The 15,872-nt window shown below is 46.1% G+C and overlaps 1 protein-coding gene across 3 annotated transcripts in view; it reads right to left on the bottom strand.

Annotated features, from left to right (window-relative positions):
* LOC139763292 (uncharacterized) overlaps positions 1-15,872 on the bottom strand; it is a 63,015-nt gene that overhangs the window by 27,786 nt on the left and 19,357 nt on the right. For 2 of the 3 annotated variants that reach the window (XR_011716096.1, XM_071689262.1), the window contains exons 2-5: positions 9,425-9,497; positions 6,376-6,426; positions 2,935-3,153; positions 1,795-1,923 (exon numbers count right to left, since the gene is read on the bottom strand). Coding sequence is in view for 2 of the 3 variants with exons in the window: in XM_071689262.1 (XP_071545363.1) it covers positions 1,795-1,923; positions 2,935-3,153; positions 6,376-6,426; positions 9,425-9,497 (472 nt within the window). In the remaining variant the exon portion in view is untranslated. The remainder of the gene's footprint in view (positions 1-1,794; positions 1,924-2,934; positions 3,154-6,375; positions 6,427-9,424; positions 9,498-15,872) is intronic. The other variant, XM_071689273.1, reaches the window with a different exon arrangement.

The raw sequence follows: 15,872 nt of genomic DNA, 5'->3' as shown, positions 1-15,872 counted from the left end.
TATGTGTTTCAGTGTGTGTGTGTGTGTGTGTGTGTGTGTGTGTGTGTGTGTGTGTGTGTGTGTGTGTGTGTGTGTGTGTGTGTGTTTAGGATACATGCATTTACAATACCCAATTGGCTGGTGAGTCACGTTGGTCCACCTCCATCATTCAAGAGTTATTAACAGAACAGGCGACGTGTCTAATTAAGATGTGTATCTTAAGTATTTCTTAAGGTATATCGAGAAGGCCCATCCATGACTGTGAGGGAGGGATGATGGGGTGTGAGCTGCAGCCACGGTGCATGGTGAGACACCAGTGTAGGGTGCGACAGTGTAGGGTTCGACATTGTAGGGTGCGAGTGTAGGGTGCGACAGTGAAGGGTGCGACAGTGTAGGGTGCGACAGTGAAGGGTGCGACAGTGTAGGGTGCGACAGTGAAGGGTGAAACAATGTATGGTACGACAGTGAAGGGTGCAACAGTGTATGGTACGACAGTGAAGCGTGCGACAGTGTAGGGTGCGAAAGTGAAGGGTGCGGCAGTGAAGGGTACGACAGTGAAGGGTGCGACAGTGTATGGTACGACAGTGAAGGGTGCGACAGATAAGGGTTACAAACGTGGGCGAGACAGTGGAAAGCGTGGCAGGAGGCGGGGGAGGAGGAGGAAGTTTTGCGTGCGAAAGTTTGGGTGCGACAGCAACGAAGAGTACACCAGTGAGTAAGGTGATAGCCAAGGGTAAAACCCATTTCCTTTGCTCCCATCTACATAGTCATTAACCACAAGGGGGGATGTTGTGGTAGTGAAATAGGTAGTGCTTCCTCCGTAGAGTCTATATGCCTCACCGTTGCTCTTGGGGGATGTCCGCAGACTCACGTTACCCATCAGTGAGTTGGTGTTAGTGAGGGATGGGAGCAGATAGTACCACCAACTGCTTGCTCTCTTGAGTAAATGATCAGATTACTCGGCCTTCAATACACTTAACTACCATTTTAGAGCAATCCATCTCCCCTGTGTAGTTAAGGGGACCCCCCTGTGCTATATTGTTATATAATCATGCATATAGTGAACTATATATTAGACTATATATTGATATATCTTGATCTCATGAGCCACACTGACTCATGGGTCTTTCCCCTGGCGATGGTGTGTGCTATACAGTGGTTTTGTACTGTAGTACAAAGAGGTCTTGTACTGTATTAAACAAGGTTTCTGAACTGTAGTATACATGGGTCTTGTAATGCAATATACAGGGGGGTTCTTGTAATGTAGTCTACAGTTGCCTTAAACTGTATTATACAGGGGTTTTCTACTGTAGTATACAGGGGTCTTATACTGTCATATACAGGGGTCTTGTACTACTATATACAGGTGCCTTGTACTACAGTATACAGGGGGTCTTGTACTGTTCTATACAGAGGCCTTGAACTATATTATACAGGGGTATTGTACTGCAGTATACAATGGCCATGTAATAATCATATTCATTGCCACACAAACCATATGGTTCTTCCTCAGCTTACCCACGAAGAGGAAGGTGCTCACAGCCAACAATGTTATGGTGAATTAATGTTCTTAATGTGTCCACAAGAGTCATTCGTCTGTCAATCATTACTTCAATAATCAGTTTATAATACAATCATTTATATGTCCAGGATAAAACATGTGAGTTAATCATTCTCTAGTAAGTGATAATAAACCCATTATTTCTACGTAGCTTATACACGACACAGACATGATGGATAGCAACACACACAGACACACACACACACACACACACACACACACAAGTGACCTTAGAGAACCACGTGACCTCTGACCTCTGTATCGTAGACCTGGGTATCAACATCGACCCCACGGGGTGTCTGGAATACCACTGGGGGCATCGTCCCCTCTTCACCCCAGGGGTCCGTCTGTACCTCCGCCTCCGCCTCAGGGGGGCGTTCCAGCTGTGGGGGGGAGAGACGACAACACTGGGTCATGGATGGTTGAGGGTGGGGTGAGGTGAGCCACCTGTCGTGGTAGATGGAGGGAGGAGGAGGGGGGTTGTTTGGGGGTATGGGGTGAGGTGAGGGGAGGTGTGAGGTGAGGGGTGGTGTGAGGTGAGGGGTGTGGTGTGAGGTGAGGGGTGTGTGGTGTGAGGTGAGGGGTGTGGTGTGAGGTGAGGGGTGTGTGGTGTGAGGTGAGGGGTGTGGTGTGAGGTGAGGGGTGTGGTGTGTGAGGTGAGGGGTGTGGTGTGAGGTGAGGTGTGTGGTGTGGAGTGAGGGGTGTGGTGTGAGGTGAGGTGTGTGGTGTGAGGTGAGGGGTGTGGTGTGAGGTGAGGTGTGTGGTGTGAGGTGAGGGGTGTGGTGTGGGGTGAGGGGTGTGGTGTGAGGTGAGGGGTGTGGTGTGAGGTGAGGGGTGTGGTGTGAGGTGAGAGGTGAGGGGTGTGAGGTGGTGGGTAAGGGGTGAGTAATTGAAGGCACTTCATAAAGCTCCTATGATGAGTAACTACGATGAGTGTGGGAGATGAATACAATGGAGTCACCCTATGGTGTTATTCACTCCATAAAGACACCATAATGTATGATGAAGAGGAGCTTGATGAAGACATCATGATGCATAAGGACTTAAAAGAGATACCAGCATGAATCAAGACTTACACATCTGCGGATGCCATGATGAATAATGTGAACTGCTCAGGAGGAGCATGAAACTACCTCGTCTTCGTCGTATTACCCCCCCCCCCCCCCTCACAGACAAGTGAGATCTGGCTGGTCGACTCACCCCACAGACAACTACAGGCCAGGCTGGCTGGTCGACTCACCCTACAGACCACTACAGGGCTGGCCTGGCTGGTCGACTTACCCCCATAGACAACTAAAGGCCTAGCTGGTCGACGCACCCCCTACAGACCACTACAATCCTAGCTGGTCGACTCACCCCCTACAGACCACTACAATCCTAGCTGGTCGACTCACCGGTTCGTAGTGGTTCTCGGTCTGCACCTGGGCGTGGACGCGAGGGTAGGACCTGTGTGGGTGGTGGTGGGAGGCGCCGTGGGACGGGTAGAGGGAAGACACCCCGTGGCTCTCCCGCCGCAGCCGCGCCCGGGCCTCCAGCTTCTCCCTGAACTCCTGACGGCGGAGGTGGTGCTGCTGCTGCTGCTGGCTCTGGGACGCAGGGTCAGAACCCTCGTGCTGTCGGAGGTCAAGACGAGGTCAGAGAGGAGAGGGGGGACATGGTGGAGGGAGGGACGGGAGCTGAGAGAGGAGAGGGGGAGACATGGTGGAGGGAGGGACGGGTGCTGAGAGAGGAGAGGGGGAGACATGGTGGAGGGAGGGAGGGACACGGGTGCTGTGTATGAACTACTGGGCGAATGATGGTGTGGGGTAAAAGTCCTTTTCTTAAGTGGGTGGTTCTTCCTCCAGTGGGTAACTGAAGGTACTGACACACCACCTAGTATAGGGCACTGCAGAGTAAATAAGGTTATGATCAGATCTAAGTTGGACTTAAGATCATAAGGAAAGAAATACATTAACTTGACTTCAAAGTTGCCTTCCAGGATAAGTGGTAGTGTGAAGTAGATGTAAGTAAGTGTGACCACTTTATGGTCATAGGGTCAGGTCGGGCCAGCTCTGGGGCTACACACAGCCACTTGCCCCTGGCAGAGGAACACAGATGTGTGTGTGTGTGTGTGTGTGTGTGTGTGTGTGTGTGTGTGTGTGTGTGTGTGTGTGTGAGGGGAAACACAGCTACGACATGAGGGCTCTTCACCCTCATCAATACATAATGGGACATTATACATTATACATTATACATTGCTCACCTCAATACCATCTGGGGGACAGAGTGTTCCTCTCGTGCATTTCAGTATAAGGAAGCCATGGGCATAATTACTACAACCACTTCATCATGCCTTCTACTGTTACCTGAAGGGGAATGTTAAGGCCTCGCAACTCCACTTCTACAAGTCTTACACTCCTCCAGGAGGATTTCAATCCCCTCCCTCCCCACACACATCCACTCCTCCAGGAGGATTTCAATCCCCTCCCCCACACACATCCACTCCTCCAGGTGGATTTCAATCCCATCCCCCAACTAACATCCACTCCTCCAGGAGGATTTCAATCCCCTCCCCCCACACACATCCACTCCTCCAGGAGAATTTCAATCTCCCTTCCTCCCCCACACACACATCATTTGCATACATATTTTCGTCATTATAGCTTCGGTCAAGTATAAATTTCACATTCCATGTCGTTATCCTTGATATCATATCCAGGTCGCGAGATATCGAGATAACTGGCCTGCAGACGAGGAAGACAACGAGACAAGAGGGCCGAAGCTACGAGCTGATAAGGCGATATTAATGGACAGAGAAGGAACGAAGATAAGTTATCTTTTGACACGAGATTCCCTGAGCCTTCCTTCGGTTCTCGACTGTGGTTCACTCCTGACGAAGAGGTCTCGGTCCTGTCCTCGAACACGGGCTGTCCTCGAGCCGGAGTCTCGCGTGTCTCCTGTGGTCTATAGTGCTGGCTGTCAAGAAGGCCTCTTCTGTGAAGGATGTTGATAGCAATATCCTCCAGGACCCAGACTACAGGAATGGTATTTGACGACTCCAACGCAATAGTCACCCCTTGGTGGGCTGGGAGTGGCGGTGTTGGCGTGGGAGTGGTGGAGAGGTGGAGGGAGGGAGAATGTTGGTGTAGGAGTGGTGGAGAGGTGGAGGGAGGGAGAATGTTGGTGTGGGAGTGGTGGAGAGGTAGAGGGAGGGAGAATGTTGGTGTGGGAATGGTGAAGAGGTAGAGGGAGGGAGAATGTTGGTGTGGGAATGGTGAAGAGGTAGAGGAAGGGAGAATGTTGGTGTGGAAGTGGTGGAGAGGTGGAGGGAGGGAGAATGTTGGTGTGGGAATGGTGGAGAGGTGGAGGGAGGGAGAATGTTGGTGTGGAAGTGGTGGAGAGGTAGAGGGAGGGAGAATGTTGGTGTGGGAATGGTGGAGAGGTGGAGGGAGGGAGAATGTTGGTGTGGGAGTGGTGGAGAGGCGGAACTCAGTCTAAAATACGTGTAGACTGGGGATCCAATCTCGTTATTTGGTACAGCTTATCGTACACATCAGTCAGACCCCCGGCAGCAAGCATGTGTCGGAGCCACAAGCTGACGACTGGACTGCCAGACGCACGACGATGGTTACACATCACACCTGTGACATCACCGCACGACGTCATATGAGGGACACATGTATAGTGTTATTCGAACGTCTGAATATATTCAATATCCTCAGAAAAACCTGGGAGCCAAACCCAATTTCCTGACCTATTCAACGTCAAATCAAATTGTGAGTAAGTTTTATACAGATATTCTTTGATGCTGATGTAAATTTCAGTCCCTCAAAAAGAGAGTGTAGAGCTAACTTTTATCTCATATTTCTTTTTTATTGAGGGTATATTGTGCTCAAAAATTCATCTTAAGCTTCGTGCCAGTTCAAGCAGATCATCAGCTTAAAATTCATCTTAAGCTTCGTACCAGTTCAAGCAGATCATCAGCTTAAAATTCATCTTAAGCTTCGTGCCAGTTCAAGCAGATCATCAGCTTAAAATTCATCTTAAGCTTCGTGCCAGTTCAAGCAGATCATCAGCTTAAAATTCTCTTCGGCGATGCGAGAGGATTAACCACGCCTTCAAATCCATCCTCATAGATTAACACGACTCCCGGATTAGCCTCTCACAAGGGATTAGGGTCTGAGTCCCTCCATGACGCTATAATAAAGGAGGAGGCTCCGTATTCTTGAATACCTCTCACCACACACTGAGTCTAAGTGATGGGCAGATAACACTGGGTTCTACCCTACCTCCCTCACTTTGTAGCTAAGGACGCGAGAAGGTATAGTCGAACACGGAAGCTGAATTAATCCCATGCTCCACCATTTCCAATTACAGACCAATGAAGTGTTGGGAAAGTAATCCTAAGTGGATTTCAAAAGTAATCCTACGTGGATTATTTTTTCTTTTTAGACGAGGGATTTACTAGTTGACTAATCTAGATTCATGAGTTACACTTGCCCACGTCTGTTCCTAAGTAGCAGTGAAAACAAAGGATTATACTCAGTGCTTAATAACCTAACCAAACAATGACACTAAGGGGAATGAATGTTAAATGTAGGTTATATTTCATATTCTTACAGCTAATATTATATAACGAAAACTTCATAACGACATAAATAAATAAATAAATAAATAAATAAATAAATAAATTAATAAATAAATATATATATATATATATATATATATATATATATATATATATATATATATATATATATATATATATATATAATCACAAATGTAAACACAAACATCAAAATATCTTAGGTCCGTACCTGAGCACCAGTGGCGCCTCTAGCGGCCACTAGACTCACCTGTTCCAAGGAGCGGGCATTGGTGAAGTATGGGTTCCACTTTGGAGGCTCCTGTGAGGTGGGGGGGTTGTTCCACCAGTAGCAGCAGCAACAGTAGCAGCAGCAGGAGCGGGAACAGTAGCAGCAGCAGCAGGAGCAGGGCCAGCGGAAGGGAGAGAGAGGGAGCAGGGAAGGAGAGGAAGTGAGAAGAAACAACAGATGAGTTGAGGCAGAAACGATCAGGTCGTAAACACAGAATGTAAACATGATTAAAAAACAAAAGAACACGATTTAAGGAAGAAAACGATCGGAAATTATTGCAACACAAACCAGCGTAAACGAATAAATAGTGAATGAATTCAAAACATGAGAGAACACCAATTTTGGAATACAAAAAAAAAAAAAAATGAGAGAGAGAGAGAGAGAGAGAGAGAGAGAGAGAGAGAGAGAGAGAGAGAGAGAGAGAGAGAGAGAGAGAGAGAGAAACTTTGTTAAGTACTACGGACATATCTATGCTGCTACACAGTGTGCATCATATGGAAACCACAGGTCAGTGTGAAGTCACTACTAAAATGAAGATTCTCTTTAGCCTATAAGGATCAGAGATCGACAAGCAGTGGGAGAAAAGAATATATATATATATATATATATATATATATATATATATATATATATATATATATATATATATATATATATATATAGCTTTTGAGATTAGCCAAAGCGTCATGAAGATGGCTATAGATAATTGGAGTCTCAAAAACTCGAAGTCTCTCTACGCTAATTGGATGAATGAAATATAGAAATCATAATCAAATTGAAATACATGCTGATCATTAATGATAATTAATCTACAGCTAGAAGACTAAGGTAATGAATTTATATTTAACAAGACGCCCTAATGGGCTGAAAATCACCAGGTATGTGTGTGTGTATATATATATATATATATATATATATATATATATATATATATATATATATATATATATATATATATATATATATATATATATATATATTACGACTAGCAGGAGATCCTAAGATTATACAGTCATGCAAAGGAGCCTCTCATGATGATGACTGGTAATTATATGACAAAATAATAATTATGTCCAATGATGAACCTCTGCATGATGACGTCCCGGGGAAGGATGGTGGTCCTATGGTACCAGGAGTGTGTGTGGCTTGCATGGGAGACTGGGAGAACCTTCGTGCTTCCAATGGTACCATAACCAGCGTAGCACACACACACACACACACACACACGGGGGGTGTCAGGGCAGCGCTATGGCCATTGGTCAACCCGTCCTCAGTTATCCTCACTGTGTGTGTGTGTGTGGAAGATTACCGTCACGAACGCGCGTTTAGGGCAGACGGATTTGCGTCCGGATTCGCCAAAAAAGCAAATCCGGATCTGCCAGCCAGCTATTCTGTCTGTCTGTCTGTCTGTCTGTCTCTCTCTCTCTCTCTCTCTCTCTCTCTCTCTCTCTCTCTCTCTCTCTCTCTCTGGAATCGTGTGGCCTGAGAGAGATAGATAGATAGATAGATAGATAGATAGACAGAGAGAGAGAGAGAGAGAGAGAGAGAGAGAGAGAGAGAGAGAGAGAGAGAGAGAGAGAGAGAGAGAGAGAGAGAGAGAGAGAGAGAGAGACATAATGATTCGGCCATGGCACCACCTGACCAACCATCCACACACACACACAGACAGACGCTTGTGTTACCTTCCCCCCAACACACGATATTTCCAGCCGTTCTCATCTGCCTGTCACTCCCCCGTCGTAGCCCGTGTGGCTCTGTAGAGCAGACACGGGTCTTCCATGAAACACGACCCCTTCCTCCTCTTCCTCCTCCGCCTCCTCTTCCTCCTCCTCCTTCTCGTGTGTTCACTACACCGTGAGGTACAGCAGAGGTACAGTACAAGCGTGAAGTCCTCTACTATCATTTCTCCGAGTTATATCATCTCGTTGGATCGTAAGATCCTATTAGAGGCTGGCGCGTCACATACACCGCCCTGTGTAGTGAGACTTGGCATATTTTTGCAGGGAACATGAGGAAGTGGGAGGCATTTTCTTATTACGCCCACGAAGCGGGCCTTGTGAAAGAGAGCTAAGTCGTCAGGGGGAGCTGACGAGCGTCAGCAGCATGTGGCTGATACTTGCTGATCATGGAAGAAAAAAGAAATAACGAAACTTCAGCGAAAGAAAAAGAAAAAAAGAAATCCATCATTTATATCGTCTTCGCTTCTCTCTCGTGTCCTTCAAAGGGCGGGAACCAAGAAGGTATCTCCAGATCCTTCACTTCGCAAGGATATACAAAAGTCCCTGAGGCTAACACGACCGGTAAAGTTCATATGAAAGGACAGTAATTCACACATAGGAGAGTCCCCCCCCCTTCGTCCAACTGCACCGTCCCATTCCCTGTGATCTCGTCTTAACCCCCTCACCTTTTCCCTCCCCACCTTCGGCTGGCCATGCTTAGCCAGGGGGTTCTCTTCAACCCCTACCACGCATTCGGATGTCGAGGACTTCATACACATTACCAGTCTGATGGTAGACTCAGTGAAGTCTCTTTGAACGTCATTAGAACACCATCAGTCTACTAGCTCAAGCAGAGGCTAAACGAAAAAAAGTATAATGATTTATCTCCATGACTAATATATATATATATATATATATATATATATATATATATATATATATATATATATATATATATATATATATATACACACACCAACCAGAGTGTTCTACCCCTACTATCATGCTCTCTAACTTTAATTACTCAAGGGGTGAGGCTTAACTATGCAAAGCTTTAGGGTATAATAATTAGTCTTTTAAATAAAAAAAAGCTTGACAGCTTTACTGAGGGAGGATTAACCAAAGGCAAAGACTAAACCCTAGATAGATAGAGAGAGAGGGACGGCTATATAGCAAGGTCAAGGCTGCACTTCAAGCCTGACTGAACACCTAAAGTTTAATGAGAATATGAACCACTGACTCTTGTAGTATCGTGAGCCATGTCATTGACTTATGTCATGAGAGGGCGAACGACTGAACGAACCACTTACGTCACTTCCAAGTCGTTTGGCGTAGTTGGAGCCTCGGACGACCCTGCGGTCGTACATGGGGTTCCCGTTGCCTCTGCAGGAGGGAAACAAGTTGTTATACAAAGTCTTGATTATCATCATAACTTGCATGTTGATGTTGTACTTACCTGATAGAAATTATACACATGCAAGGGTGCTTCATGTTTGTGGCTTGTGTGTGTTTGTGTGTGTGTGTGTGTGTGTGTGTGTGTGTGTGTGTGTGTGTGTGTGTGTGTGTGTGTAATTTCTATCTGTGTTTGACAGGGATCAAATTTTAAAGTCTCTCTATTTACCTTATACATATACCATATATATATTTTTTTTACATATACCATAATTTTTACATCCATGTGCTGAAATCCCATTTTAGAGATTTGAATGTGTACCACCACAAATCTCCATTGGTATAATTCTATTCGAGATAATCCCTCTGGAGTCGAGGGGGGCCCACCTTTCTCCCCCCTCCCTTCTTAATGGTCTACAACAACCAATTAAACACTCGACAAGAATTCTTGATCGCCACAGCCACTCCCTTATCCTCACTTCCTTTAGCTCTCGATACAGTTGCATTGTGTATGCTAACTCAGGGGTCTTCTGATCATCATCTCATTTCAATCATTTCCAGCTGGTTACGTGCACCGGAGCCTCCCATCCTCCTTAAAATGCTAAGTTTCTGCTCCTTGAGGGAGGACTTAAAGGTTTTCCTTACGCAGCATTTATACTTATCTCCCACAGGAGTGTTATTACTTTATGAACCGGGATGTCTCCAGCTGTGCTGACCATATAGCAAAGATCGTCATAGCAGGGAGGAAGACCAATGTTCCTTCTAATCCTGAACCTTTCTTCCCCCAGTCATGAATCGATGGCTCTTACTCTGATGGTGTCAGGGAGTGAGTGCATCGGGCCATGATACTCTCACTTTCTTCATCTCTTTCTTTCTTTCTCTTTACACGCAATAACAGCAAAGCTTTTCTTCACACAGTTAAGAATGATTTTCTAGAAAAAGGAAGTGTGCTGACTTTCCTTCCAGCTTTGAATGGGAAATCGCTGGTCCTTACCTACATATATCCTCAACAAATGTAATTCAGCCTTTCTTTCCTTTGTCCAAACTGTTCATAGCCCTAAGTGGACGTGTACAGTGGCCTCTGAGTGGCTTTGTACAGTGGCTCTGAGTGGCCTTGTACAGTGACCCTGAGTGGCCTTGTACAGTGACCGTGAGTGGCCTTGTACAGTGACCCTGAGTGGCCTTGCACAGTGGCTCTGAGTGGTCTTGTGTAGTGGCCCTGAGTGGCCTTGTACAGTGGCCCTGAGTGGCCTTATACAGTGACCCTGAGTGGCCTTGTACAGTGGCTCTGAGTGGCCTTGTACAGTGGCTCTGAGTGGCCTTGTACAGTGGCTCTGAGTGGCCGTGTCGAGTGTCTCTGAGTGGCCTTGTACAGTGGCCTTGAGTGGCCTTGTACAGTGGCCTTGAGTGGCCTTGTAAAGTGGCCCTGAGAGGCCGTGTAGAGTGTCTCTGAGTGGTCATATAGAGTGACTCTGAGTGGCGTGATTTACTTGCCTCCATTATGGCCATCAGAGTTTGAGTGTTGGGTAACACGCACATCCCCAGGTCTCCCTCCACTCGTCTCTCTTCTCTTTCTCCACTTTTCCATTTCTCTCTTCTTCCTTGATCATCACTCTGGTCCTCATTCGTCATTGGTATTCTCCTGTCCTGCGTCTATTTGACCTTGTTCTTCGTCTGTTCTACTCAATCTTTTGTCGTCCTCTCTCTCTCTCTCTCTCTCTCTCTCTCTCTCTCTCTCTCTCTCTCTCTCTCTCTCTCTCTCTTCACGGAACACATCCACCAGCCACAAGCTGCCTCCAATTCCCCTCCTTCCCCTCCCTCCTCTTCCTCAGTCTTCAAGACTTCCTCATTTGAACCCCAACTCCCCCCCATTTCCCCCTCCCCCTCCTACAAAGACTCAGACCCCCCCTCCTTCTCCCTCTATCCCCTACCCCCCTCTGCTTTTCCCCCCATGACCTGTCGTCGCCTGGCCTGGCCCCGGGTCAGCCCAGCTGACGCAACCTTCCCATGAACTTGGCCTTGCTGAGCCGACCCATGACACGACTATTGATTGTCGTGGTGTCGGGAGGAGAGGCCAGCGAGGAGGAGACGACATTACTACTACTACTTACACTACTACTTACACTACTACTACTACTACTTACACTACTACTACTACTACTACTTACACTACTACTTACACTACTACTACTACTACTTACACTACTACTACTACTACTACTTACACTACTACTTACACTACTACTACTACTACTTACACTACTACTACTACTACTACTACTACTACTACTACTTACACTACTACTACTACACTACTACTACTACTACTTACACTACTACTACTACTACTACTACTACTTACACTACTACTACTACTACTACTTACACTACTACTTACACTACTACTACTACTACTTACACTACTACTACTACTACTTACACTACTACTACTACTACTACTACTACTACTTACACTACTACTACTACTACTACTTACACTACTACTTACACTACTACTACTACTACTTACACTACTACTACTACTTACACTACTACTTACACTACTACTTCCACTACTACTACTACTACTTACACTACTACTACTACTACTACTTACACTACTACTTACACTACTACTACTACTACTTACACTACTACTACTACTACTACTTACACTACTACTTACACTACTACTACTACTACTTACACTACTACTACTACTACTACTTACACTACTACTTACACTACTACTACTACTACTTACACTACTACTTACACTACTACTACTACTACTACTTACACTACTACTACTACTACTACTTACACTACTACTTACACTACTACTACTACTACTTACACTACTACTACTACTACTTACACTACTACTACTACTACTTACACGTCCCTGGAATACCGGAGGGCTGGAGAGAGAGAGAGAGAGAGAGAGAGAGAGAGAGAGAGAGAGAGAGAGAGAGAGAGAGAGAGAGAGAGAGAGAGGAGAGAGAGAGAGAGAGAGAGAGAGAGAGAGAGAGAGAGAGAGAGAGAGAGAGAGAGAGAGAGAGAGAGAGAGAGAGAGAGAGAGAGAGAGAGAGAGACGATGGAAGGACCCTCCTCAACTCCCCATGATGAAAGGAAAACGGTGGACGGACTTGTCTGACGCAGAAGGAGGGGGAGAAGGGGAGGTGGGCGTTGTGGGCCAGGACGCACGCGAAGTCCCCGGATCTGGCAACGGATCTCGAAGGAGGTAAAGCGTAATAGTGTCCCCCATCAACGGCCGAAAACGGGGTGTTGTCAGGGTCTTCATGAAGAAAATTACGTAATATATATATATATATATATATATATATATATATATATATATACACACACACACCTCAGAACTGGCACAACGACCGTGTAATGCCCTTACATAAAGGCAAACGCGAACGCAAAAAACAAATGCGTGAATAACAGACTCATAATTACAGAGTCACATTACAATGTGTTCGGTGCACCTGGTACTGCGTATGGGAGGAGGAGGTGGGTGTGGGTGGGTGGGAGGTTGTTGATTGAGAGGTGAGTGGCACGCACAGTGCACCTGACCCCCGGGAGGAAGAATGTGGCTTCACGAGCCGGTAAACTATGACTGGGTCAGCGTCTGTTTGCTTTGAAGACCCCCTCTCTGTGTTAGGCATGTTTATAGATAGAGTATATGGGGAGAAATCCTCCACAAAGGCTGTTGTCTACGGATACACATAGTATACATACAGATGGCTACAGAGTGCAATGCGTTTCGTGCCCACGAAAGACTATATATGTGTATGAATGAGGCCGTTCGTATATGTATACATCACATAATGCTCTCCAGCAGCCAGAATTCGAATAGTCATTTCTTTATCCTAGGCAGTATAGTCAAGGGGCCAGGGTATTTTGCTACCACGCAAATGGTACGGGGTTCGAATCCTTGCTGTGGGGGAAGACGGCTTACATAATAGACTGTACCGGCAGATGGTCTTCTTCCTGTACCTGGCTGTAACGGTACACACAGGGCGTGTGTACCGCCCGATGGCAATTAATGGAACGAGCCAACTACTGTTTAATCTGCTTAATTACCCGTAACAAAATGATGGATGGCTCGGGGTTGCGTAAAGTGAATGACTCAATTGATTGGTCTATGAATGCTTAGGGAGCGAAGTGTGTGTGTGTGTGTGTGTGTGTGTGTGTGTGTGTGTGTGTGTGTGTGTGTGTGTGTGTGTGTGTGTGTGTGTGTAGGAGGTACGAGAAATGTCAATTTTGCCTTTGTTTATACACTTCACTCTTCTGTATAAACATTACAGAAGACAAATGGCATATATGACATTCATGACTTCAAAGAAAAAAAACCCCAGCGTGTCATAGATCAAACCGTGTCATTATTAAACGATGATTTCGTGTGAGTAAAGAATCATTTCCGGGTGTGATAAGGATTATCCTACTGCCGATCCACGCCTCACGACCCTTCAGTAAACACAAGACTTCCTCTTCCTCCTCCTCCTACTCCTCTTCGGTCTTATGTAAGACTAACCAGCAGTTCTCACGCATGGGAAGTGGTGTGGCGAAAATCAGGTGGTCAGTGTCTCCCTTTATTCCCTCTCCCACCAGGTGTTCATTACCTACTCCACCTGTAACCCCAGCAAGAGACGCGTACCACAGAGATAACTCATTGAGGATCTATTCCCCAGCAGCTTCGTAGTACCAGGAGAGGACAAGTGAGTCAAGGATTCAACTTAGGACACTCCCTCCTCGCCCCTCCCTCTCCTGGGTGAGAGAGGAGGTCATCTTCCTCAAGATGCGACAGACTTACCCCGACGAAGTACAGCTACGCTAACCGTGTCACGCAAGGCCCTCTGGGTCGAGCAATCAGTGGTGGGCTGTAAGGCACGTGTGAGTGGGGGGAGGAAGAAGTAGTGGCTGACTTGGCGTGTGAGTGAATAATGCAGACCCTGACGCTTGACTGTTTGCGAAGTTGGAGCGGACCTTCTCACGCGAGGGGGCGATACCCGAAGCGCTATTTCATCTAGTGCTGATAGTTACTTCACCATTACTGTAATGAACTTTACTTCGCGGTACAAGAAAGTAAGTATCGTTCGCTTTGGGCTAGAGAGGGTCGTGTTCCGCCTGGGCCAAAGGGGGGGTGGTCATGTTCGGTCCTGGCTGGAGTGAGTCACGTCTATCCCGGGCCACAGAGGGGTGGGCCACGTTCACTCCTGGCCAAAGAAGGCCAAGTGCTCCACAGGTAACCCCACGATACAATGAGGAAGAGCTACAGGTGTTCGCTCTTCCAACTTCGCATCCACAGAGGTAAAGAAAAAGAATTTGAAATCAGTCGAGAGACTTTTTAAGATCGAGACTTTTATGAGTGACGTTCCAGTACTTTCTCCCTATTGGTCGTTCCTCACACAAGTATGTCACGGTTACGTCACAGCGACGTCACACCTGCGTCACATGTGTTGCTGTTACTGCGCCTCTTTAATTTTTGTTTTTCCCAGTAGACCTACTGGTTGGATGGCCTCTACCACCACCACCGTTACCACCTCTTCTACAACTACAACTACAACTGCTTCAACAACTACTACTACTACTATTACCACTACTAAACCACCATTCGTATAACTACTCCTATCCCTCGTCATCAGAGATCATAACACCTGAACCTACCATTGCCAAATACCACAAGCGCTTTGGGTTCTTAAAGTTCCCCTGGAGGCAGCACAACAGTGCTTGGGTGAGACGTGGGTGAGGCTCCTCACCGCTGCCTCTAGTGGCCTTGTTTACAACAGCGTTGCTATGTCTCCTGGTTTTCGGGAACTGAACTCGTGGTTCTACTTTGTCAACACTGAGTCGCAATCTGGGATGTAGGGAGCCAATATTTACACTAAACTAGGATTTACGCTGTCGTTTATTCCTTCATTTCTTTCGCCTTTGATACGAACGCAGAAATGCGTAACTGTCAATGAGTAATTAATGTCAGTTGTACGAATCTTCACATTCAAAAATTTGAATTACGGCAACTGTTAACGGTTTTAACGGTCATTGCCTCTCCCACTCTTCAATTATATTACTTATTCCCTGCCAAAATATTCATGCAGAGGTCGGTAAGTTATTTTATAGAATTGAATGAAGTCAGGAATCTAATCTTAGGGAATCAAAACCACTCCCATACATATATCAATGTTTCACAGATGTCTTACCTTTCTATAGACGCTTGAAAATCTGATTTTCTAGATGTCCAAAGAGGATCCAGTTGTCTAGGGAGGTTGTTAAGGGGGTTTAACAGTGCCTAAGTGGTTAGCATTCCTTAAGAACACATACCACCAAAGATCTAGTACCAATAATCCTCTTAATCAC

The sequence above is a fragment of the Panulirus ornatus genome, chromosome 3 (genome assembly GCF_036320965.1).
Source record: "Panulirus ornatus isolate Po-2019 chromosome 3, ASM3632096v1, whole genome shotgun sequence".
In the NCBI taxonomy this organism is placed as follows: domain Eukaryota; kingdom Metazoa; phylum Arthropoda; class Malacostraca; order Decapoda; family Palinuridae; genus Panulirus; species Panulirus ornatus.
This window is presented reverse-complemented; position numbering and strand designations above follow the sequence as displayed.